The sequence below is a fragment of the Sturnus vulgaris genome, chromosome 12 (assembly GCF_052056855.1).
Source record: "Sturnus vulgaris isolate bStuVul1 chromosome 12, bStuVul1.hap1, whole genome shotgun sequence".
NCBI classification, from domain to species: Eukaryota; Metazoa; Chordata; class Aves; order Passeriformes; family Sturnidae; genus Sturnus; species Sturnus vulgaris.
In genome coordinates, this window is record NC_142254.1 from 1,824,583 (window position 1) to 1,850,126 (window position 25,544).

At 49.8% G+C, this 25,544-nt stretch overlaps 1 protein-coding gene across 1 annotated transcript; it reads left to right on the plus strand.

Moving 5' to 3' along the window:
* The first annotated feature begins 165 nt into the window (after positions 1-165).
* On the plus strand, positions 166-25,544 carry LOC148222320 (axonemal central pair apparatus protein HYDIN-like). The gene is made up of 16 exons (XM_088172235.1): positions 166-254; positions 3,098-3,290; positions 4,385-4,484; positions 5,708-5,826; positions 6,982-7,205; positions 10,757-10,830; positions 15,568-15,800; positions 16,608-16,708; positions 17,949-18,084; positions 18,528-18,692; positions 19,560-19,712; positions 22,149-22,387; positions 22,876-23,174; positions 23,574-23,632; positions 24,321-24,530; positions 25,395-25,544. The coding sequence occupies exons 1-16, from the start codon at positions 166-168 to the stop codon at positions 25,542-25,544; spliced, it is 2,544 nt and encodes an 847-aa protein (XP_088028361.1).

The following is a 25,544-nucleotide window of genomic DNA, read 5'->3' on the forward strand; positions in this document are numbered from 1 at the left end:
TTCCATCAGCAAGTGAGCTGAGCAAAGACTCCTCATTGCTTTGTTCCAGGTGAAAAAAGCATCCAGACAAACCTTCACGGAGAAGCTGTAGATGCCAACATTGGGTTGAGCACATATTCCGTGAAGATTGGGAAGACTTTCATCACCACGTCAAACTATACAACCATGTTCATTGAGAACAGGAGTAACATCACAGCCCACTTCCAGTGGAAGACTTTTCCTACTGAGGAAGATGAGAATGAAGAGAAGAGGAGGTTGGTTTGAAAAATGCATTTCAGTCAGATACATGGCCCAAGACTAAAACTAACATATGGCCTCAGGGGGGTGTTGGTGCTTTTGAATGGTTTAGGCCAAGTAAACCATCTCTGGCACTAGGGTGTGTGTCCTAGGCTTCAGGAGCTCAGCACTTAGCATTGCAGTTCCATGTCTATTCCAACCAAGGATGGCATTTTGGGAAGGAAAGGTTGATTGCAATGACTGGATTTCTGCAAGTTCTAATTGGGCTTTTGCCTCTCTAATCTTCTTCCTACATGACCTGGCAACATCCTTAAACATTTCATGACTTGCCAGCCCCTCTTTCCTCTTTCTTTTTTTTTTGTTTTTTTCCCCCTTAGTTCCTTCAAAAGCTGCTTGCTCATCCAGGCTGGCTGTCTTGCCTGTCAGCTCGTCTTTCAGCACACAGGGACAGTCTGCTCCTGTGCCTTCAAGACTTCTTTCTTGAAGTATGTCCATCCTTCCTGGACCCCTTTGTTTTTAAGGGCTGTTTCCCAAGACACTCTCCAAACCAGTCTCTTGAACAGGCTGAAGTCTGCCCTCCAGAAGTCCAGAGTGGAAGTTTTGTTGATGCCCCTTCCTTGTTTCACCAAATATTGAGAACTCTATTATTTCATGGTCACTGCGCCCCAGAGACAGTGGTGAGCAGATGAAGTTCATTAGTTATTAGGGAATTTCCTGGTGCTATCTAGTTCCTAGACCCCAGGGAGGCAGCAGACTCCCCTGTGGAATGAATCCAGTTGATACACAGGGCTCTCAGTTCCCCTTACAGGGGAGTCACCTACTACCACTACCCTTCTTTTCTTCTTAATACTTGAGGCTGTGATCTGTCTGGCAGATGAAGAGCAACTGGGAGACTTTCCAGACAGAATTTTTTCCTTAGTGCCATCTGCCTGACCCTCTGGATCCAGGGCCTCATACCAATCCTGTCAGGGCACCTGGGGAGGTGATGGGGGTCAGGATGGAATTTTATTATCTCCCTAGCAGAGACACATTTCCATTCCCCACCGTCTCCTAGGTGTCCTCTTTCTGCCTGATCGCAAGAAGGGCAGAGCTCCTCAGACTCCAGTGAGCTTCTCTCAGGGTTGGAAGGGTGTAACTCCACCAGTTAATTTCTGTTTCACTCTCCCTAATGCTCCTCAGCCTTTGCACTTCTTCCTTGAGCTCTGCCACCAGACAGAGCAGATCATTCACCTGCTCACACTGCACTCAGGTGTCTCTTGCACTATCCTCTGATACTAATACCAGGCTCAGACCCTCCCTGCAGCCAGGGCCCTGGACAGCTGTGTCCTTCCTGGGGGGTTCTGTTTGAGTTAGTACACTCTTGCTGGCAGCAGCAATGGCTTTTAATCATTTGCTGGGGAAAAAAAAAAGCAGAAAGAGGAAAGAAAGAAAAAAAACCATGCAATCACCTCACAACAAGCCAAAAGACACAACTCACTACACAAGGAGGGTGGGTGGCTGCTCCCTTTCTGCTCAGCCTGTTTGTGTGAGCTGCTGTGCAGAAACTGAAACAACACCGAGCAAACTGCTGTGCCAAACTGCTGTGCCAAAACTGCTGTGCCAAAACTCCCGTGTGAAAACTTCTGTGCAAAACTACCGTGCCCAAATTGCCGTGGCAAGCCTCTGTTTCCTTCGGGCCAGGTCTCTCGCACTCCCCAGAGCCATTTTAAATTGCCTGCAAAGGACCGGGAGATCGAATGGCTGGAGAGAGGGTCCTTTAGTGCCCTGGGTTTCTTGGTTCTGCACTGTTCTCTATCTACTTACACAGTGTCTGACTTCCATACAAGCTCTCTGTGTTAAAAGAAAATCCCATTACCTTCTCTGGCTACTTCCCTGGGCTGCTTATTTCCATTTTTCCCACTAGCCTGGAGCCCAGGTGATCTATTTTCCCCTCAGAAGCAACTAGGTTTCCTCAAGGTCAACTTCCAGCTGGTTTTGGTTTTGTGGGTTTTTTCCCAATTACATCTGTCTTCATGCCAGTTAGACTGTCACGAGGACATTTTGTTCTTCCTGACTTCCAGTCTTAGGGATGGTTTTAGCTCCAAAGCCACTGTCCTGCTGTCACAGAAGCTTTTGGGATCGCAGAGCAGAGAGGACTTGTTTATGAGAGGAGATAGTGCAGGATCCTTTCCCTCTCAGGACATTCTACTACCATGTACTGGGATGGGACTCAAAAAGCTCTGGATCATGAAAAGGTCTCTCCAGGAGTTTGCTGTCTCCCTCCTGCACAACCAAGTCTCACCCCCTCTCAGAGCCTCTCTTTTCATGCATATAAAACCCTGAATGTCACTGAAGGGATGCGGTGCCTGAATCCATCCATTTCCTTTGGAAGTGCTCTTGTGAAAGACAGAGCAGGGAACGGGGCAGGTCCAAAATGGAAGAAACAAAGAGTGATGATGCTGGTAACACATAGCTGCAACCCAGCATCGTCTCCCCTTCCCAGGAAAGTCCTGCAGTGGGTGCTCCGTGATCTTTATCTGCCTCCCCCGAGCAGCTCAGTGGTGGGAAAAGCCAGTTGAGGTGACTGGTGGATTCTCCCTCAGTTTTGGCAGAGGCTTTGAGCCAGGAGGTTCTCCTGAGGGATGCTGGCTTTCCAAAACTCTCCTGAGCTAGCAGGTGTGGAGTAAATCTACCTGCTGTGCCAGTGGACAAGTTATCCTCTGATCCATTTGGGATCCCCATGGCTTGGGGTCAGCCCTTGCTGGGGAGCTGCTGCTGCTCCTCCTCCCCAGGTGCTTTGCTCTCCTGCACTCACACTTCTCTCTGCAAGTATGTGGCTTATTAAACAACCTGCTGGCTTTGTCTCTCCCTGTGGCTGCAGGCAGTGCTATTTGCTGCAGCCACTGAAAGAGGTGCCACCGGACAACTTCATCGAGCAGGAAGATACAGAGCAGGAGGAAGGCTCTAGTGAAGATCACACTGCCCTCCTGAGCTACATGGTCCAGGAGGAGATGGAAAAGGTGCAAGAAGACCCCATGCTCTTCTCTGATGACATTTTTTCCATTGAGCCAATGGTAAGTGATCGCTGAGAACCGAATCTTCCTCCTCTTCCTCCTTCTCCTCCTCTTCCTCCTCCCACCCATCCTCCCCCGCCCCCATCCTGCCGGCTGCGGTCACTCGGCAGATCCTCAGCTGGCTCCATGTGCTGAGAGGGAAGTCATGGAGTTTCTGTGTGCGGCTGCAGAGCTCGCTGCTAAAAGCATTTCTGCCCTGCAGGCTCAAGGCAAGACTGGGAGCCTGACAAAGCCGAGCTCTGCTGCCAGGGCTCGAGCTCAAGGGCACTCGGTGCGTGTCCTTGCAGTGTCCACAGGGAGCAGTTATTGTAGGCAGGGGCTTCCCCGGCACGTGGTGCGTGGGGTTTAGCACAGGCTGTTGGAGCACTGCCAGTTGACATATTGACCTGAAGCATGCGTTGGGTCACTGGGAAAAGGAGGCCAAATTCAGCCCAAGGTTCATCACAGAAATGCCAATCCCTTCCTGTAACCATGACTTGCACTATTTCTGAGTCTCCCTTCCAGTGTCATCTGTAAGCCTGGACACAAAGGTGGAAGGTTGAAATGGGCCTCTTGAATTCTCTTGCACACAGGGACAGAAAACTTTTTCTTTTCTGTTTATGCAAGCAAACCCCCCAAGTCCTCCCATCAACCAGAGCCTTGATTCTGAGTATTGGTATTGTGAGAGATGAGGAATGCCTGGTGGCTGCACGGTGCAAAATCCCTTCTCATCTTGGAGTAAAACCTAGAATAATCCTAACGTCTGCTTTCTTTCAAAACAGGTTAAACTAATATTTTTATTTCCAAGGAAGGGTTCTCTTCTTGAGAAGAGCCACCAGTGCACAATGGCAGTTGCATACCACTGTAGCTGACAGCAGCATGATGTGACCAAGAGCCTGTGTCAGAGCAGTAGGAATGTTGTGGAGAGTGGGAGCTGATCAGCTGAGCATTAAGAGCTTCCAGCAGTGTGTTGAACTGGGGTTTGAAGTGTTTCCTAGGGCTCCTTGTGTTGTTCACTCATACTAATGCTCTAAATAAAGGCTTACGGGACTGTGGTTGAAAACAAGAAATGCGAAGTTTGAAGATTAATGCTTTGCTGTCTCTTTCTGATTTAGGAGGGAGAGATCAAGCCGAATTGTTCGGCCGAAATCAAGGTGACCTTTAAACCCCTAGAAGCACTAGGGTATCTAAGTGTGGCTTACTGCAGCATCTCAGGTACAGCTCCTTTCCCCTGCTTCTCTCACCCACAGTGAAGCCATGGTGCAAGGCCGAGCCCGCTGGGCTCCCCTGTAGCTGCTGGGAAGAGTCCCTGGTCAGCAGGGCAGTGCTGGCACATCCCCACTGTCCCTGCAGCTTCCATGGAGTCTCTCGTGCAAGGCCAGGGCTCAGAACACCTGTGTCTGGGTTACTGATCCCACAACAACGCAGGCAGTGCAGGGAAAAGTTTTCATGCTGTGACTTTGCCAGCATTTCCACAAAGGCCAAAGAGCTAGAGAGCAGAACAGCTTTAGTGAACCAGCACTAAGTCCCTCTAGACCACTGACCTCCAGGATGGCTCCATGTGACATGGATCCATCATCAGAGGGAAGGAGCTGAGTTAGAAATGTGCTCCCTGACCCTGGATCACATCCCACTGCCCAGACACCACCAGACCAGAGGTGGCTGAGCCCCACTGAGCCCAGGGTGTTTGTAGAAGGACCACCCTTGGCCAGCAGCTCCTTCTGTCCCTGTGTGGGAATTGTCCCCTGGCAGCTCTGGCTGTGGAAATAGAACACAGTGCTGAGTGTCAGAAGTTGAGGACTTTGGCAACAAAATCCTGTGCTACTGGGCCAGGTAGTTTGGCAATTGCCAAACTCTTTATGAGCTTTGTGCCTTCGGCGAATGGATTTCAAATCTCCTCTAAGTGCATGGGAAGGAAACCATAGAATCATAGTATGTTAAAGGTGGAATGGACCTTAAAGATCGTCTAGTGCCAAGGCCTGCCATGGGCAGGGACACCTCCCACTAGACCAGGTAGCTCCAAGCCCCATCCAGCCTGGCTTTGAACACTTCAGGGCTGGAACCTCCACAACTCCCCTGGGAACCTGCTCCAGTGTCTCACCAACCACACAGTAAAAAAATGTGTTCTATTATCTAACCTAAATTTTCTTTCTTTCCATTTTACCCATGACTTCTTGGCCTGTCACTACAAGACATCAGAGATGTTTCAAACTCAGCAAACTGGTGGCTAAAATTGGAAAGCAGCCCAAGGAATGGGTTAGAAATTGGAAGTCAGCCCCAGGGGATATCTCCTGAGAGACGAGAAGGGTCCATATCTTCTCCTGCAGCATCAGGAGTTGGTTGCATCCATCTCAGAGTCAGGGACTGGCATTGAGGCAGCCTTGAAAATACAGTATAACAGAGGGAATTTTTGTACTGAAATGGACATCTCTCCGCAGGCCGTGAGAGCAGGCTGCCCCTGCGCCTCAGAGGGCAAGGCCAAGGACCCTTGGTTGAACTCAGCTGTCGTGCACTGAACCTTGGGAACATTTTTGTCAACACCACCTACGTCTGTGAGGTGAGCAGCAGGGCTTGGGATGGATCCTGATGGCTCCTGAGGCAGCAGCAAGCCTGGTGGACCTGTGGAATTCCTGCCAACCTGGGCAGTTGTGAGCAGGGGATATTTGACGTTCTGGTCAAATCTGGGGGGTCACAAAGGTGTGTCTGTTGTTCATGAAATGCCAATCCCTGCTTTTGGGCAGCCTTCCTTGGGGATCAGCTGGGAGGCTTCCTGCAAAAGCGCTTGACACATGAAAGCAACACTGGGTCAAAAAGCTGCTTGTTCAGAGGCTTTTGTGGCAGCTCCAGACACAAGACACCTTTGTACTGAGCTCTTCAGAAGCAGCTGGAACAAACTGGCCACGTTTGACCTTCAGTCCATGGCAAACAATTTTCAGTCAAGTGTCTCCTGCTTATTCCTGGAAGTCACAGGAAAGCCATCCAGCCTCCTGGCTCAGTGCTGGCCCTTACAAAGGCCTTGGGAGTTCTTCCCCTTGCTGACCAATCCCTCACTTCAGCCTTGGTGCATCTCTGACTGTAGAAAGAGAAGACTGTCCCTGGGAATAAAGCAAAGGATTTTTCTACCTATTTGCCTCCCCCTCAATAGTGTCAAGTTTACAAAAGAAATAAAAAGAGCAATTGAAAGAGCTTAAAAATGAGGCACTACATCATGCCAGACACTTTCAAGAGCTTGGATGTGGAAAGACATGCTGAGTTTTCTTACCAAAAGATGGTGCTGTCTATGCATATGGATGCTCATGCCTCATTATCAATGTATTGTTTTCATGATATGAGAAAAGGTGAATAAGTTGATGGTACTGCTGGAGCTGTGCTAGCTGGGGCAGCAGCAGCTCTGTGGTGATTCACTGTGCAGCTGCAATCACCCCACATTGCTCTCAGGGCCAGGTCTGAATGAGCTTGGTGATGCTGACCAGAGGTGGACTGCTCTGTGTCCATGGGATAACCCCAGGGTGATTCCAGTTATGTGGAGTTACCACTGCTTTGCATGAAAACCCAAAGGCAGAACTTGTCCTGTTGTATTTTTTTGACTTCTGCCATTCAGCAGCACAAAGCATCTTCTGCCTTTCCTGGGTGTTAGTTGCATCATTAGACAGTAACTCACACCAAGGGAAGATTCCACATGTATTTCCATTTTATTTTCTTGCTGCTGCAGGTGACACTGATGAACCATGGAGCTATTGATGCTCCCTTCACCTATATCCAGACAACCGCAAACGTGGGCTACTGCTTCAAATTTGCACCTGAGGAGGGCATCATTGCACCAGGTGGGATCCAGACCATCCAGATCTCCTTCAATGCCACCGTAGCAGGGAGGTTTGAGGAAGAATTCCAGTTCTCCGTGGCTGGATCTCCTACGTCTGCAATCCTGACAATCAAGTAAGGGCTCTGGGAACTTGGTGGGCACATCTGCAGCTGTCTCTGCGACATCCCCCGCCTGCCTCATTTTGGGGTTGAGCAGAAAAAAAAAAGGTCTTGCCTGAGGCCTTAATCTCTGCTCTGATCCTGGCATTGCCTTCATGTGGGGGTGCCTGCTGCCATGTGTCGTACCTGGGAGCTGGAATGACTCCTCCCTGCAGGAATCTCCCTCTGCCTTGGGCCGTGGCAGGCAGTGGGATGGATCAGCTTTGGGCAGTAGCTGCTCTGGGATGTCCCACCTGAACACCCAGCAAGGCCCCGAGGGCGTTGGAGATGGGCCAGCCTGGGTGATTCGGCACCAGCAGCAGTGATTTTTAAAGCTTCCCTTAAGAATCCATCCCAAACGGGCAGCAGCAGCCTCACCTCACCTGTCATGGCCATGCTGTGGGGGACAGGCTGTGCTCCCAACTCCTGTGCAGAGAGTGCTCTGGTGCCTCCTTTCTACAGCCGGGAAAGGGCTGATCCCATGGGCATTATCCTGTAGGCTGGTACCATTGCAAGAGATAATCCTGGCCCAGCAAAAGGGAGAAGGGGTGATAACAGGGGAGGCAGAGCTCAGTCTCAGGACCACAGCAGCATGAGGGGCTTGTCCCTGCTAGCCTGAGCCATGTGCTGGTAGCATGATGTAGTGTAAGCAGGAAAGCTGATGCTGGCTGCTCTGGAGCTTTGGAGCTACCTGCTGCAGTTGGGAGGCCCTGACTCAAGGCAGTAAAGAAATGAAAGCAATCTTCAGTCGATTATACCAATAATATAAGGGAGATGGATAAAAAAGAACAAGAAAGTTATTGCTTAGCAAGAGAAAAGCAGTGAGTAGGTCTGTCCATAGTAGAGAAACAATTATGCTGGCTTTGTTTTTGGAGGAGAAGTACTGCTTTTCTATTTTGGGAATCGAGAGGGAACCTTTCACCATCAAATAATTGATTCTCTTCTGTCCCTCCCCCAAACTGGTCATGGGATGTTATTGCATAAGCAGCTTTGTCCTTGAGCAAGGGCAGGTGTCTCTTGTTGAGATGTGTAGAGCAGAGCCAGTGGCAGTCCTGTAAACACAACAGAAGGCACAGTTCACTGGTCCTTGATTTTTAACCAAAAGGCAGAGTAGGCATTGACTGGCATCAAGCATGAAATAAACTCGTGAGTGTTGTGCAGCTTCAAGTGCTCATTTCAGCGGATGTTGGTGACTTTTGGAGTCTGCTGAGATCAAGGACAGTGAGGTGGTGTGGTAGATTCAGGACATGCATGTCCTATTGCTCTTGGCTGTGCCAGCTGGTGCACTGGTGACAAGCTGGTCAGTTGCCGGTGGGTTTTGGGGTCCCCTTGTGATCCCCAAGACTGCCAAAGCCATCCTCAGAGACAGGGCACGCTTCCAAGCCTTGCCTGGATAGAATCTGGCTCGGAGCTCCCCCTCAAACCAGTAGAGTGAAGAGATCGGAACATGAAGAGAGGGGCAATTCCATAGTTTATTCGATGAAGGTATCCAGTCTAGCATATTCAACGGCTGGGCTTTCTAAGGTGGTTTGGTATCTTTTGAGGGTTTTACATTTTGCACCAGTTACCAAGGGAATTCTGCATTCTGACCAATCCACGAAGGATTTGACATTCAAATCTAGCCTATAGATACTAAAGGAAAACGAACCACTAAACGAACCAGAAAGATAACAGAGGGTCCACTAATGGGGGTTTGAATTCCTTTTTTAATTTGTCATTTAACAAGCAGTTTCTTATCTTTAAGCTATGGTTTTCCATGGGGCCTGTTCTAGGGACACAGAGAGGTTTCCTGCTCAATGAATGTTTTCTGCTCCCTCCACACTGGTCCTGTCCTGAACTGGTGCACCTCACTGGGTTCCTCTGAGAACGGCCTGTGCTTTTGGAGCCCAGAGCACGCTTGCTAAAAACAAAAACTGGCTGAGAAAACAGGCAAAGGATGGGTCTTGGCATGGAAATCTGAGGGAAGGTTTCTTGGGTCTTGAAGGCAGTCCAAGGACAAAGACAAAACTGGGTTGAGGGCACAGGGTTAAATATGGGATGAAAGAGGCAGGTCTGAGGGTCAAGGTCCAATGGGGACAGGGAAAAGTGGTGCAGAGGAGCGACAGCCAAGCAGGGGAACCAACAGAATAACAGGGGTGGAGCACTGCAGCAAATCAGAACCAACAGAGATCAGGAAAGGGGAGAACATTCTAGGAGGAATACAAATAAGGTGAACAGGGGCTGAATAGGGGTGGAACAACTGTACAAACCGATAGAACTTAAGACATTAACATGTGCCTGCAAAGGCCTATGGGAGGGAGGAACTTCTCACCGTAAGCTTAGAGTGCTGTTTCTCCTTGCCTTCTTCTGCCCCTCCAGAGCTGGTGTTCCAGCCCCAGGGGCAGACTCTTGAGCCTCCATACTTTCCTCTAGAATTCACCTGTTGACTGTGTAGAACTGTTGCTGCTGTTTTCAGAGAATGCTTGGGTTTTCATGTCTCAAAACTCTGTAATGATTGTGTGGGTCAAAATCTCCTGAGAAAGCTCCTCCATGGAACAGCAGTTGCAGCTAAGAAGTAGCAAAGCAGGAAAGGCTGGTTACAGAAGTTTGTAGGGACACTTTGTCACAATCCACTGTTAATACAGGCGGGAGTCCTGCTGCTTCATGTGATCTCAGGGGTGCAGAAGACACAACAGGGGACAACAATCAGTTTACTCAAAACAGTGCACTTTTATTGAGTGCCAGCTACTCAGTGTTTGCAATAGAGGGGAGAAATATAAAAGGAAACAAAGTAAAGGGAGAGAGAGAGAAAGAGGGGAATGGGGGAACAGCTACCAACAGATGAGACGCATCCTCGTGGTCCGGCCAATAGACGTGTCTTCTGCAGGGACTTCTCAAAAATCTTCTTCAGACAGTCACTTTTTATAGTCCTTTTCCAAAGGGAGTGGTGTCCGGCCAAGAGGTGGGGAGATTTGTGGGCCATTGTGAGGTGCTCTGAGAAGCAGGTGCAGGCATACAGAACATGCAGTTTTCAGTTAGTGCCTGCTCAAAAGCATTGTACCGTGGACAGCACACACACAAACAATCACTTGGCAAGCATCCACCTCGACCAGGCCAGAACTCCTGTCCAGAAGCGGGTGGGAGTCCTCGGGGCCTTAGCCTCTGCCCTTGCGACAGTCGTGAGGCGTATGAGGGAAAAATTCCAGACCAACTCTTACACACCTTTATGTGCATCACATTACAGATGGGGAAACTAAGGCATGGAGCCATGTCTGAGTGTGTTTTCAGGGTCCTTCATGGGACTACCAACAACTCGGGGACTTTTCCTGCCTGCCCTGTGGCCAAAGCCCCATCAGTGGCTGTTGGTTGCATGCCACTGGGCTTTATCTGCCTCCTGTCCACGTGGACACTGTGCTGAGCACGTGGCGTTGTGTTGATTTGAAACCCACAGTGCCCCTGACCAGGTTTTATGCCCCAAGCCACGATAGCCAGACACTTTGCAATTCCCTTTAACCAATTCATTTCCTCCTCTGTCCTACTCATCGCAGGGGATGTGTCTCTGAACCTGAACCAACTGTACACTTCAATGTCAATGAGCTCGACTTCGGTGACATTTCCTTTGGTGAGTGTTCCCTGGGCTTGGACACAGCGTGAGGGATCTGTGCATTCCAAAATGGACCATTTGAACATGAAAGCATCCATCACTCATGTTCTGCCACAGCAGCCTCTTCAGGGTGTGAACTCCAGGGCTGCTGGTGCCATTGTGAGATCAAAGAGTACCAAGGAATAGAAAGGGAGTATTTTCTGGTGTCTCTGTCCTGGTTTAAAAGACAGCTGTCTGCCAAGGAAGGCGGGAATCTTCCTGGAATAGAAAGATGACCCCCTCCCTCCCAATTATTGTACCTGTTATGAATGGTTTTCTATTTTTCCAATTAAACAAACAACAAAGATTAAAAGTAACAACAAATGTTTAATAGTAACAATTATAAATGAATACAATCAGAAGTATTAAAGATGATTACAAAAATTATTGAAACTAAATACTATCCAAGTAAAGTATTATAGTTGTATAATTTGGGATGGATAAAATTTGAGAGTAAGTGTTTTAGTATAATTGAGGTTCGTATAAAGCATAAGCAAAACCCACCGGGGGTATGGGGAGGGGCCTGCCCTTCCTGTCGTACCAAATCATTTGGGCTAACAATCCCACTTATATACTATAGGCTACAAAAGTTTCTAGGAAGCTCCTCCTAGTTTCTATTCCTAAAATCTACGTAACTATACTGCACGGCGCATGCTCTACTAATGGGTTAGGGGGTCTCTTATCCTTTTGAGGGTCTTATTTCCGATGAAGGCTCATCATCTTCATCGGTGACCTAGGTGTGACCTGCAGGTAGCGCAGGCGCCCTGTGTGACTGAGCAGATGTTTTCCATAACATGACTCTAATTAAGTCCCATGCTTGGAATCATTCCATTTTTGCCAGCTTCAAGGTTGAAGCTGTATTTCTAGATGCTGCTTATCAGACCTCCGTCCTTCTACTATTCTTATCTGACTTTCTTCTAACCTTCTTCTTTGACTCCCAACATTTGGAAGATGTCTTTTATCCTGTCTCACCCATCTCCCCCCCCTTTCACTCGGTAACAATAGTCTTCTATTGATCTAAATACAATTTTGCTAATATAGTTACAATTTAATTAGCACGAATCACATTTATCACATACCTTTGAAATTACAGGACTTCCAGGCAAAAATATTGGAAAATGAATAACAGTTCTTTACTAGAATATATCAGGACAGCACAGACAACAAGGCAATAAGAGAAGTTTCCAACCCAAGTACTGTTTTTGCCCTTTGGAGTAGTTATGATCACAGGCAGGAGGATCCGTGGGCTCTGGCAGGGCAGTGATTTCCTCCCAGCTGGCACTGAGAGGGAGGGAGGGAAAGAGGGGAGGGATAAAGAAGGAAGGCAGGCAGGCAGGAAGGAAGGCAGGCAGGCAGGAAGGAAGGCAGGAAGGAAGGCAGGAAGGAAGGCAGGCAGGCAGGAAGGCAGGCAGGAAGGAAGGCAGGAAGGAAGGAAGGAAGGCAGGAAGGAAGGCAGGAAGGAAGGCAGGAAGGAAGGCAGGCAGGAAGGAAGGCAGGAAGGAAGGAAGGAAGGCAGGAAGGAAGGCGGGCAGGAAGGCAGGAAGGAAGGCAGGAAGGAAGGAAGGAAGGCAGGAAGGCAGGAAGGAAGGCAGGAAGGAAGGCAGGAAGGAAGGCAGGAAGGCAGGAAGGAAGGCAGGAAGGCAGGAAGGCAGGAAGGAAGGCAGGAAGGAAGGCAGGAAGGCAGGAAGGAAGGAAGGCAGGAAGGAAGGAAGGCAGGAAGGAAGGAAGGAAGGCAGGAAGGAAGGCAGGAAGGAAGGCAGGCAGGAAGGAAGGCAGGAAGGAAGGAAGGAAGGCAGGAAGGAAGGCAGGAAGGCAGGCAGGAAGGCAGGAAGGAAGGCAGGCAGGAAGGAAGGAAGGCAGGAAGGAAGGCAGGAAGGAAGGCAGGAAGGCAGGAAGGAAGGCAGGAAGGAAGGCAGGCAGGAAGGCAGGCAGGAAGGCAGGCAGGAAGGCAGGAAGGAAGGCAGGAAGGCAGGAAGGAAGGCAGGAAGGAAGGAAGGAAGGCAGGAAGGAAGGCAGGAAGGCAGGAAGGAAGGCAGGAAGGAAGGAAGGAAGGAAGGAAGGAAGGAAGGAAGGAAGGAAGGAAGGAAGGAAGGAAGGAAGGAAGGCAGGAAGGCAGGAAGGAAGGCAGGCAGGAAGGAAGGAAGGAAGGAAGGAAGGAAGGAAGGAAGGAAGGAAGGAAGGAAGGAAGGAAGGAAGGAAGGCAGGAAGGCAGGAAGGAAGGCAGGCAGGAAGGAAGGCAGGAAGGCAGGAAGGAAGGCAGGAAGGAAGGCAGGCAAGAAGGCAGGCAGGAAGGCAGGAAGGAAGGCAGGAAGGAAGGAAGGCAGGAAGGAAGGCAGGAAGGAAGGCAGGAAGGAAGGCAGGAAGGAAGGAAGGAAGGAAGGAAGGAAGGAAGGAAGGAAGGAAGGAAGGAAGGAAGGAAGGAAGGAAGGAAGGAAGGAAGGAAGGAAGGAAGGAAGGAAGGAAGGAAGGAAGGAAGGAAGGAAGGAAGGAAGGAAGGAAGGAAGGAAGGAAGGAAGGAAGGAAGGAAGGAAGGAAGGTTGGTTTGATCATGGTGCTGAGCTGCAGCCTAGTGAAGTGCCGGGGCCAAGCACACAATCTCCCGCAGCACCACACAGCTAAGCTTCCCCATTCCCGAGCAGAAGGAAGGAAGGGTCCGCTCCCTGCAAAACCTCAGGTCCGGACTTCACAACCACTCACGACATCACGCCACAACTCCTAAAAAACCCCGAATGGAAAAGCCCACCCCCACAGCCCAAACCCCCCAAAACCCGTATCACCCTTCCCAGACTAAGAGGAGAATTCACTACAAAGCCTAAACCCGTAACAATGATGTTCATGAACTTTTTAAGAAAAGTAATTGCCTTTCCTGAGCTGCTTCATCCCCACCCTGCATCACCAATGAGGCACTTGTTAAGTTGCCTTTTAAATAAATGAAACAAGAAAGGCAACAGTTAGACATATGATTCTATATTAGGAGATTCATTTGGCTTAATCCCATTTCATTCCTAAGGTCTCTTCAGCTGAAGGCAACTGTTGTGTTTTTGCTTTTTTTTTTAACTGTAGATTGTTGTCTGCATGTGGTGACCTCAGTCTCATTTGAGGTTTTGACATCTGTGTTTGTCCTTCTTGTGCCTTTCTTGCCTCCCTGCTGGAGCTGGCAGTGATCATTTTTGATAGGCATGGAGAAGGCCTAGACTGTGCCTGCAGTTGTTTTTTCCCCCCATCTGTGTTCAAATGACACTTGGTGAGCAGGCCCAGGGAGAAGTCTCCTCCACACAGAGTTGGCCAGCCAAGACAGATGTCCACTGCAGAGCAGGTTGTGGCTGGTGTCCAGGCTCTGCAGGACATCCCCACTGTCGGGGCGTGCACTGGATGCTAAAGTGCCGCTACCTTCCTGAAAAGTGCCTTTAGTAGAACGCAATCAGGCAGGCACACGAACATGCACTAAGTCCACACAGCCACAACTAGCAGAAAGGAGCTGATGGAGAAAAGACAAGAGGGGTCTTCTGCATGGAGTTCTGATGGAGGTTTATTGTGGCCACACACTAAAGGGGTCCAGGAGCAGTAGAGCCAGAACAAAGGAGATTCAACGCTTAAGGCAAGAAGGGACAGACTAGAACACGAGGGTCCAATGGGCTGAGAACACAGGGACGGTACAAAGCTGGGGCAAAGGGCAACAACCAATAAGGAAACGGGGGTGGAACACTGTGGAAAATTTGAGGCAATGGCTAAACAGGGAAAGGAGAATTTCCCAGAACTGGGGAGGGCGTTAGGGATGACATAACTGTATATGTACATGTGTACATATGTACATATGTATATATGTATATGTACATTAACATAGAGGAGCAAAGAACTGTGGGGAGAAACCCTTTTTGTCGTCCTGAGTTAAATGCCCTTTAGGCATGCCTGTCCTTCCAGGGCATGGAGATTGGTATCTCCCTGGCAGGCCCCTGGGCCTCCACACCGCACCATACGTGGCTCTATCTCTGGCTTTCCAGTATGGAAAGCAAATCTCAGAGCTAAAGCAGAATAAAACCTTGCAGGCAGCAATCACAGTGAACAGCATGGGTATGATGTCCCTGTTTGTTGGGTGAGATGGGACATGGCTCCTGATTGCTAATCTCAAAGCAAGGCTCACGTTTGCCTCCAGCTGAGTGGGCTCTGAGCCGTCACGTGCTTTGTCTGTTTGGCCCAAACCAAGAGATACCTTAAGGATCCTGCAGAGAGAAACTGCAGTAGGGTGCTTTGCATCACGTTCTAGTTCCTGATTCCATCCTCGTTCTTTTGCTGTAGCTTCTCTCAATGACAACTCGCTGTTTATATCTCTTGAAAATGGTGGGAGTGTTGGCAGACTTAACAGGGAATTTTACAGCTTGAATTTTCAGAGTAAATGCTCGGTCTGGGTGCATACTCATCAGTGACAAATAACTCATGCTGGTTTGGGGCAGGTAGGTGAGGGAGCTCCTCTCCATCAGAAAGAGAGAAGCTTGCAGTGTTCAGCAGGGCTAAGACTGGGCATTTTCAAGACTGCAGTCTGCAATCAGTGTCAAAGAGAGCTAAGTGACAATTAATTTCTCATGCAGCTTCTTTGGTGAGCTGTGGTTCAGATAATAAGGAGCTAAACCCCAATCACACTTTTATCCTAGCAGGATATTCCCACCAAGAGTCGTGACATAACTGGTGCCTAAATGGATATTTGTGTCCTTTTCCTAGGCTTTCCCTCCACCAAGACCTGCCGCCTCACTAACCCCTCCCCAGTGCCCCTGAGCTTCAAGCTCCGCATGTCTGACGACGGCACGCAGCCTGCTGTTAGTAGCTTTGACCAAATACGCAACGACAGCGACCCATCCTGGACAGAAGGAATTCATTTTTATGTGGAGCCAAGGGAGTTTACAATGAATCCCAAACAAGGGACCATCCCTCCCCAGGGACACCAGGATATCGAGGTATGGGAAGAGTCCAGCAATACGTGCTTCAGCACCAGGGCTGAAGCTTCACTGCAGTGTGGGAGGGCTTTAGCTCTGCTGCCAGCTTTGAGCATTGTGTGAGGAAGAGATCTGCACTGGCCTGAGGCCTCTGTTAGCTGCCTTACTCGGGATATTCCTCAAGGAGCACTGTTTGGTTTCCAAAACCATATGCCGAGATCACATACCATATAGTCAAGTACTGAAGCCATTCTTGGGGTTTTGAGAGTAATTTCTTTGATTGCAAATGGGCAGAGGAAGGATGAGGACAGAGGGTGGCAGCTAGAGAGATGCCATTGTATAAAGCAGTTTCCTTTTGTTCTTGGTTTGGCTTCTGCTGTCCTGGGGAGCAGAATGATTTGTGTTCCCTGCAGGGATCTCCAGAAGAGACAAAACATTCTGCAGCTACGAACTGCCCAGCACTTGCTGGGCCACCCTTTGCCCTCAGCTTCCTGCTGTAAAGCTCATTCTGTGCAAGTCAGCAGATTTCCTCTGCATTTACGTCATTGTAGTCAGATGAAAAATTGGCGCCTTAATTTGAATACAGTGGTGTGGAAAGCTTTAGTCTAATGTTTTCATTTAGCTGACCCTGATAGCAAGGTGTGTTGATCAAATCTGGTATTGCCAGAAAGCTTTTGTTACTCTCACAGACTGTGCTCTACACATGGACCAGCAGAAGAATTAAGGCCAAATCCTCCCTTTCCTTATCATGCAACAAGAACTGGAGAATATCACATGTGGGTAATGAGCTTTTTAAAGGAAGAATTCACTGCTCTTCTCTTCCACCAGGTGACCCTGTGTTCCAACACCGTGATGGAATTCTACCGGAGAATGCTGGTGGACCTGGAGGGTTTTGGCAGTGGAGTGGCATCACTGAGCATCACGGCCAGGTACCAGCACTTCCCTGGCCTCCCCCAGCACACTGCCTTGACCAGGGTTTGCTGGCTCAGCTCCCATGGAGAAGTGTTGTTTAATGGCCTCATGTTCTGCCCAGCTGCATGTGAGAACAGCAGTGCTTGGAAAGCAGCCTGTGGTGAAAAGCACCGCTGCTCACAGCCCAGCACGGTCCTGGGCCTTTTTCTAAAGGGACCAGGAATGATATAATTTCTTGGCCTGGTTTTTGGTGCTTGAGGTGCAACAAATTTCCCGAGGGCCTCCTCTCCTTCTTCCTGCAAGAGGTGGAGTTGTGCTGGCTTGCAACCACCCTGCATTGCTTTGGGACACACCAAGCAGCTGCTGAGAGTCAGGGTCTGCTTCTGTTCATGAGGGCACGTGACAGCGGGGAAGTGGCTCACAGCAAGAGTGGTGAGGGCAAGATCTTACGAGGGATAAACAGCCCTTGATGTGGCAGGCCAGCTCTCGTTTTTCTCCTTCCCTCTGCTTCCCATGTTGAAGCTTTAATGTTCTCAGACTTAAACCAAAACTTGTTCTTGCTGCAGCCAAATTCTATCTTGCTATGCCACTGTGAGCATCAGTTTATGACAAGAGGGATGCAGTTCCCTGGTGCTCTTCCCTCTCCCAGGCAGAGCCATCCAGTCAGTGCCTGGGCTGCAGTTTCGTTAAGCAGGTGTAAAATTGGGGACAGGCAGTGCATGGACCTGTGAAGGACTGAGAGAGCTGTAGGAACTGGGAGGGGGTGATCACCCACTCTGTAGGGCAGGTGGTGTGCCGAGCCCTCCAAGGCTGGGGCAAACAGCTGAGTTCTCAGGCAGGGCAACAGTGCCATGGGAGAGAAGGGAGTCATTTCTACTGACACACTAGTTGTGTGTTCCTTGAGCCTTAGTGAGCACTGATCCTTTTTGGGAAGGCTCCCTCAGAGCTCATGGATCACTGGGACTGTTACAGGAGTCCTTGCAAGCCTTCTTGGGTAAAGGAGGGGCTGAGGCAGCTGTGGGACAAAGTGCTCTGCCTAGGGCACTTGGCAGCCTCTGGCTGCTGCCTCTCAGGGTTTGCCCCTCCTTGACAAGACATGTTTGAGTGGGAAGACTTTGAAGGCAATTGATCACTGTAGGGCTGTTAAATGTCTGTTTGACAGTGACAAATGTATTATGCTCCATTTCACAATCTTCGGGGGTAAACGTTCTCCGTTCCCTCAGTATCTCTGATTCTCTTGGGGTCATCTCTGCCCAGATGTCTCGTTCCTGAGCTGCGAGTGTACCCCCACATGCTGCTGTACGATGAGTGCCGCCCGAAGGTGCCATATGAGAGGAAGTTCCTCGTTGTGAATGACACCGACCTTCCTGGCTGCTACGGGCTTGTTCCCCAGGTTTGGCATCGCATCCACCTCCTCGTCGCAAAGATGACTGAGGAGATTATTAGGGGGAAAAAGGGTTTGGATAAGACCTTGCTGGTTTCAGTCTTAAAGATCTGCTGAGAACAGGATCCTACATGAATGCAAACTTTAGGATGAAGTTTAACCTCCTGAAGAAACAGTTTATGTTCTAGTCTGCAGGGAGTTTTCTTGTGGGAGATGTTAGAGGGTTGTGAAAAGCTGCTGCCAGCCCAGACACCAATGCCTGTGCTGGCAGCCTCCTTGCAGGAGCCCTGAGAATGCTAAGCCTACAATTCTTGCATCTTCTTTGTGCCTTTTACCTTTGTCCTGGGGATTTTTAAAAATGTGTGTCAGTTGCTGTTATGGTGGATGTTAAGGAGTTTATAAAGTTTCTTCAGAGGTCTCTCTGAAATTGCATTTGATTCTGTCCCTTCTAGAAACGCATGGAGGACACTCCTGTGTTCTACTCCAGCCCCCAGCCCTGTGGGATTGTCCAGCCTCACAGCATTGCAGAGATTCCAGTTGTACTCGAAGTCCAAACATTGGGCGAGCATCGCACCAGTGTTGTTATCGGCGTGTTCGGGGATGAGAGAAACCCACGGGTGAGTGCGAGGGGAGATGTGTGCCTTTGTGCAACTCGTCCTGCCAGGGTGCAAAGTGTACAGGGATTCTTCTGGGGAAAACAGGCACAGGCTGCTGTGGAGGCCAGAAGGGATTGGTGGTGTAAATAGCTCATGCCTTACATTACAGCTGGTAATCTCAGTGTCTGACACAGAATGTAGTTCATCTAAGCTGGAATTGAGGGTCATTTTAATTGACTAACCTTTAAAATGCTATTAACTTTGGAAACATCTGTTTTAAAATGTCTTCTCCTCTCTCTGAGCACAAAAGAGGATGTGAAAGACTTCTGGGAACCTTGAGCTTCCTGTAAAAGAAGGGAAAGCTGGCAGTTGAAGAGTAGTTGCAAGGATTTAAACGTGTATTACAACATATGGAAATGATGATGCCAAATTCCCTGGATGACACCAAACATCTGAACCTGGGCCATTGTGGCACTGCATGTAAATCAGTCAACAGGAAGGACAGGCAGTGCCGGCTGTGCCAGGGAATCTGAAGTTTGACAAAACAGTTGCTTTCAGGCTGCTTACCTTAAAGAGGAGGGTTTCTCCCCATCAGAATAACCAGTTGTTTAACTGTAGCCTGCTCTTAACCAGAGATTTCTTGCAAAGCTTTTACCTTGGGATCAATAATTTGTAGCTTGAAAGTTTCTCTTACCTTAATCCTTTTTAATTTAGAGATGAGTATGTCATTTTTTTTCCCCAAAAGCCCAGCATTTCAGCTGGAGAGTGGTAGCTGTCCCTAAAGAAATAACTTGAGAGGGGTTGAGCTGTTTAAGCTTTTTTTAGGTTTCCGTGTTGTGGTTTGTTTTGGTTGTTAAAAAAATCTTTCTCACCTGCTTCCTGGAACAGAGTGTAGTATTACAGAGCACTGGACGGCTGGCAGACATCTACCCAGTTCCAAGGCTGATAGAGTTTGGCAGGATCCCAGCGCTACAGCCTAAATCTCAAACTTTTAGCCTCTTCAATGAAGGTCTTGTCCCTAGAGACTTCAGGATAGAGACAGTAAGTATCTGGGGGGCTGTTTTCCAGGGAAATGGACTGGTCAGAAGCAGCCATGACTTGGTTTTTATATTTCCGTATCACCCTGCGTGAGAGGAGGCAAGATACTCCAATATTCCATCTGAGCGAGGCAAGAAGAGCCTGGCTCTGGAGGTTTTATCTGGGGCACCCCTCAGTGAAATCAGGTGCAGAGATGTTGGAGCAGAAATTAGTCTGGATTGTGTTGACAAGTTCTCCCTTAATTTTAGGGAAGGTCTTTAGCTGTGCGTGTCACATTTTTGGAGCTCTGAGATCAGGAGAAACCTGTGGTCCTGTGCTCCCCAGAGAGCATGGATTTCCCTGTGGTTTCCCTGTTCCATCTACGTTTGCTTTGTGCCAAACTGCTGTTAATACTAGAGAGCCGAGTGCGAGGTGTGTCCTCAGGCTGCTCGTGAGGAGGCAATTTTCACATCTCCTGTGGGTCATGCCAGTTGGGCTGTCCACACAAAGCCCCGTGTGGGGGTAGACACCCCACAGCCTGTGACCTCTGTGCCTGACGTGGTGCCCGAGTTCCCCAGCTAGCTCCTGAGCCCACGCCGAGAGTGGCTGCTCCCTGACCAACAATGGTCTGCACAGCAGTAGAGCAGGGCTTGCTCTCTACAGCACACAGATACATTGAAGCACCGAGGACAGAGGCAAAGACCAGAGAGGGAACTTTTGCGTGGAATCCCAGGCGATCCATTCCAAGCAGGGCTCAGGGACAAAAGACACACACTGCCTGTGCGGGGGACTTTTCTACAGGGGAGGTTCTAGGGGAGGGTACAAACTCTCAACCAAGAGGGGGAAGACTGGGGAGGAGCACGAGGCAGGGTTTCCAGTACTTTAAGCAGTGAGGAAACATAGCGGGAGGGAGCAATTTAAACAAACCAATGGGGCTTCCAAGATTAGGGGATTTCTGCAGGGGATTTCCAAGCAGGGGGTTGGCACAAGCAGAGATTGACAGCTTGGCAGGGGGAAGGGGCAAAGAATATTCCACAAGAGGCAGGTACAATGTGGGATTGACAATTCAGGAGCAGGAGGCACAGAGAACATTCTATAAGAAAGGGTAGGTCTTAGGGAAGATTGACACCTGGGTAGGAGCCTACAACATAGGGGAAATAGGAGCAAACCATTTAAGAAAAAACACACCTTTGGGGAGCAGCTGCTGAGAAAGGCTGCTTAATATGTGGAGGCTGCATAGGGCAGAAGGAGCTGGTGTTGCTCCCCTGGCATGGGGAGCAGGGCTGGTGCAGCCAGGAAGGGCTTGTAGACTGGGGCTGGGGCTGGGTTGGGATGTCTGCTTGGAGGGGGAGACCTTTGAGGAGCTGGAGGTTTGTTCTTCTTCATGCTGGGTGCGTTGAACTTGTGGAGCTGGATACAACCTGATACTGTGGACTTCAGTCCGTGGATAAAGCATCAGAGGTGTGGGAGAGTCCAGGCTCAGCCTCCTGAGCCAAGGAAGAGGGGCGTGAACTTTTCCTCTTGCTGCTTTTCCAGCTGTTTGGGGGATAAATGCAACCTTAAAGTGAGGGATTTTTCCAGGACAGCTTTCTCTAACTCCACAATGAAATTCTGCTTTCAGCCTCTGCAGGGAGCAATGCACCTTGGCTGGCTGGGCCTGGCATGTAAAGGATGGGTTTCACATGCTCGTACCAGGGCTGGACCTGCAGAACTGTGTTTGTGCAGCTGTGCTGCTGCAAGGCCTTTCCCCCTCCCCGGGGCTCTCTTGCCCAATCCATGAAGTCCATGAGAAAGCAGATGACAAGAGTTCTTGGGAAGAGTGGGCCATGCCCACCCATGACATGTCATTCAGTTTTCTTCTGCTTCCTGCTTTCCTGCTCGGCTGTAACCATTCAGAGGTGACTTTTCCAAAGCAGAGGGCACTGGGGCACCTCTCTACAGCTGATGATCAGTGGGAAGTGAGGGCTTCAGTCCTTTAGGGGATGTTGAGAAGCACTGATGGCCCCTCGGGAAAGAATAGTCTGGTGTTGGGGTATTGCTCAGCTGGCTTTGCAGGCTTATTCTTCAGGCTCTCAGCAGTGTCCTCCAGCTGTGTGGTTTCTGGAATGGCATTTGAGCAGTCCTGGCTTCCTCGGGCCTTAAGCCTTTGTAAGAAGCCAGGAGAGAGAAAGCAGCTTTCCTTGACACATACTCCAGAGAAAGACTGGGAAAGGAACACTCTCCTGAGGATAGGTGTCCTTTGGGTCGGGTAAAACTGGCTTAATTAGGTGAGTCCATTAAAGGAGAGGAAAATACAGGTGGTATAAGCTCTGCTGTTGCCTGATACTGCTGCTTAAATTTAGGGAAATTGAGCCTTTACGATTTTTATCCTCCCCTCTTTAGTCTTTCCTTTTCTTATATAGCACAAGACAGCAGGCTGTATGGTTTCCATCCTACATGCATATTATGCTTGTCTTACAGGTTTGCAAACCCCACTGCTACATTATTGAACCCAGACAAGGAGTGATCCCCACTAGGGGCAAGATTCCTGTGACTATCACAGCAACCCTGGATGACGCTGGGCTTGTTGCTGACACTGTCCAGCTGTTCATTGGGAACAGCCTTTGGACCACATTTATGTTGGTGGCTGTGGGCACTGGCACCAAAATTGTCACAGACAAACCATTCGTCCCAGAGCTCAGCTTGGGATGCCAATTCAGGTAGGAGATCTCTCCACTCCCACCTCTCCTCCTGTCTCAACAAGGAGCAGTTCCACTGCTCTCAAGGAAACATTCCTGATAAATACCTGGTAGAGCTGCAGAGTTTCTAGCGTTGGGCACTGGGAGGGCTCATCACTGTCCGGGTGTGCCCCTTGGTGACTCAAATCTCACCTTTTTGCTTGCCTTCTCTGTCTTTTCCTCTCCCACTGTGCTTTTTGCATCCCCACAAGGTTTTAATCCCTGTCCTCTGTAGTCCCTCGATGCAAGCAGTTGCAGCTGCCTGCACCAGTGCTACTTCAGTGCCATCATCGCTGGGCTGCCTTTAGAACAGACCTGCTCCAGCCTGGATTAAGAAGGGCTGGATCAAACCATTTCTCAGTTCAAGGCACCAGCACCCACCCAGCAGCTGCATCCTGACCAGGAGCTACTCGTGCAGGTGTCCCTTCCTCCCACAGCAGGTCCCTGTTCATAGCTATGTTATTTTCCAGGTATGAGCATTACCCACCTAAGTTCAAACCCCAGCCACCAAAGGAGAAGAGAACGAGTTTGGATTACTCGGCGTTTCAAATGAGACGCTTCAAGATTAGAAATGGGGAGGACCCAGCCACAGCCCTGAGAGAATCGTGGGATCCTGCCCAGTCTTTAGGAGCAGAGGTAGATTTTCTTGTACACTACTGCTTGTGTTGCCTCCCCACCTTACCACCAACAAGTAATGCTCTTGCTGACCTCCCTTTTTGCTGCCCTGCTGTCCTGTGCCTTGAGAATGGGCTGGGCAGCAGAGCCAGTGGTTGGACATGAGGTGTGTGGGAGGGAGAAATAGGAGAGTTTTCCTTGGAGAAGACTGCTGAGATCCTGCAGACCTGTGTTGAGTGTGAGATTTTTTTGCCATGTTTTCTTCACAATGTAAGATGAGGCTTTTATCTGCATCATGATGACAAGACCTCCAGCTTCCTTCCCAGAGCAAGCTGTGATGAGTCCTGATCTCCATGTAGCCTCTTCCCAACCCAGCCAGACCACCTGTTTCCAGGTGTCTGCTTTCACCTGACAGCTGGTATTGCAGTGGTGGCCCTGAAGCTGTCTTACAAACGGAGACTTTGCAAAGTGGCTGCCTCTTCCTCCTAGCATAGAAAATGGCTTGTTTTTCAGGTGCCGCCACATACTTGTGAAAAGTATTACGTCCCACTAGGTTTGGGGGGATTCAGGTTATCCGCGGATGTACCACAGAGTGCCCTCGAAGTGGAGAGAGTAAGAGGGAATCTCTCTCTTCCACATTTTCAGTGTGGCAAGCAGGGCTGTAGCTCCCAGTCCCATTGGTGGCCCTCAGCATTGCACACAGAGGGGCCTCACATCCCTCCAGACCCATCACAAAGCGCTGCTGAAACAACTGGTTGTTGGAAAGGCTGTGCAGGACATGTAGGGCTGCCCAAGGATGCTGTGCAGCACCTATGGAGGGCATTGCTCCCCCTGGACCTCATCAGGTGGTCCATAGGAAATTTTTGCAGGAGCTTTTGCTGTAGCACCTTGAGAATGCAGCATATATGTCAGAGAGCGAGGGGAAAAGCCTCAGGAGTCAGATGATCTGGGCTGGAGTCCTTCGCTGACATCCCTGAGCTCCAAGAGCTCTCTTCCTTTTCTAAAAGCAGTAAGAAATGCTTTCTAAAGGCAAGCTGGGCATCCGAGAGAGTTTCTACTGCCAGGAGACATCCAAGTTCACTTGAATGTACTGGATTAATGAATGCATTGATCTGTGAGTGTGGAAGAAGATTTTCCCCATGGTCCCTCCATTGGTCAGTGGCATGGATGCAGGATGACATCAGGGTGATTCTGGCTGTGTTTGAGGAATAGGCCCCTCTGGCTATAGCTGCAGTTTGCTCCAAGATGCTCTTCTGCATCCATTTCCACACTCAACATCTCAATCTCTCCTGTCCTCCAGGCTTTCAGTATCCTGCCACAGTCGGGCGTGCTGCAGCCAGGAGAGAGACAGCAAGTCTCCTTCACCTTCTCTGGCCACCCCAACACCACTGCTAGTGTCACAGCACTGTGCCACGTGGAGGGAGGCCCCACCTACGAGGTGGGGCTGACTGGGGAGGCCTCACACCTCAGCTACTCCCTGAGCCAGCGGGAGATCAACTGCGGCTTTCAGGTACCACACATGTGCCCTGGCACAGCTCCCTGCCTTGGAACCACGGCCAGCGGGTTCCTGCCCACCTCAGTCCAGGGCTTTCTTCCCTTCCAGCCCCTTTGTTGGCTCTGGGGCTTGGAAGTACAACCTTTGAGGGACACATCCGGCACCCAAGCTGGTTTAATATGGCCATCTCCAAGCCTCTCTAAGATGTTGGGAATGCCTCTTTTTCAGGGTACCTAACACTGCCTCTTGCAGCAAGCAGGGTCCCAGTGGGGATCCTCTGAGGGGCATGTCCCTGCGACATCCCTTTACTGATCCACTCCTAAAGCCTGACCTCCAAGGAAATGCTCTTGTCTAAAGCTCTTGCTTGATCCACACATTAATTAAGGGAAGAAGTTATGCTTTCAGTCACTATAGTTGGAGAGACTGTCTCAGAATAATCCTCACTTCACTCTTTTTCAGTTGAAAACCCCCAGATATTTCCAGCTGCTGGCTCTGTCTGTGTTGCCCTGTGACGCCCTTGTTGTGTGTATGTTGCTTGCCAATACTTAAATGCAGGTGCCTTTTCTTCTGAGGCGCCTCAGTGTTGTCTCTACTTCTCCTGGCTGTTGGTGACCCCTCAGAGTGCAGAGGGTGTGTGTCCCCTGGTTCGTTTATTACTGGCCCTCACATGGTTGTTAGCACACCTCTGTGTGCTGCCAGAGCTCCTTGGTCCTGTGCAGGTGCCCTGTGCCTGGGGGTTCCTTAGGTTCCCAGGTGCCCGTATCTGCTCCCTGGTCTCTGCTCCCATGATGGGTGTGCTTTCAACCCCGGGAGAGAGGAAGGAGACTCCCAGCAGCAGGCCTGGGTCTGTAACTTCCCACTCCTATGCCTTCTCTCCAGATGTTTAATAACCTTCATCACAGCACAGTCACCCTGGCGAACACTGGCAAGATTGAATTCAACTGGGTGCTAAACCTTAGCATTGCAGAGCAACATCTGCCTGGCGTGTTTGTGGTCAACCCCACCATTGTAAGTAGCACAAGCGACTGA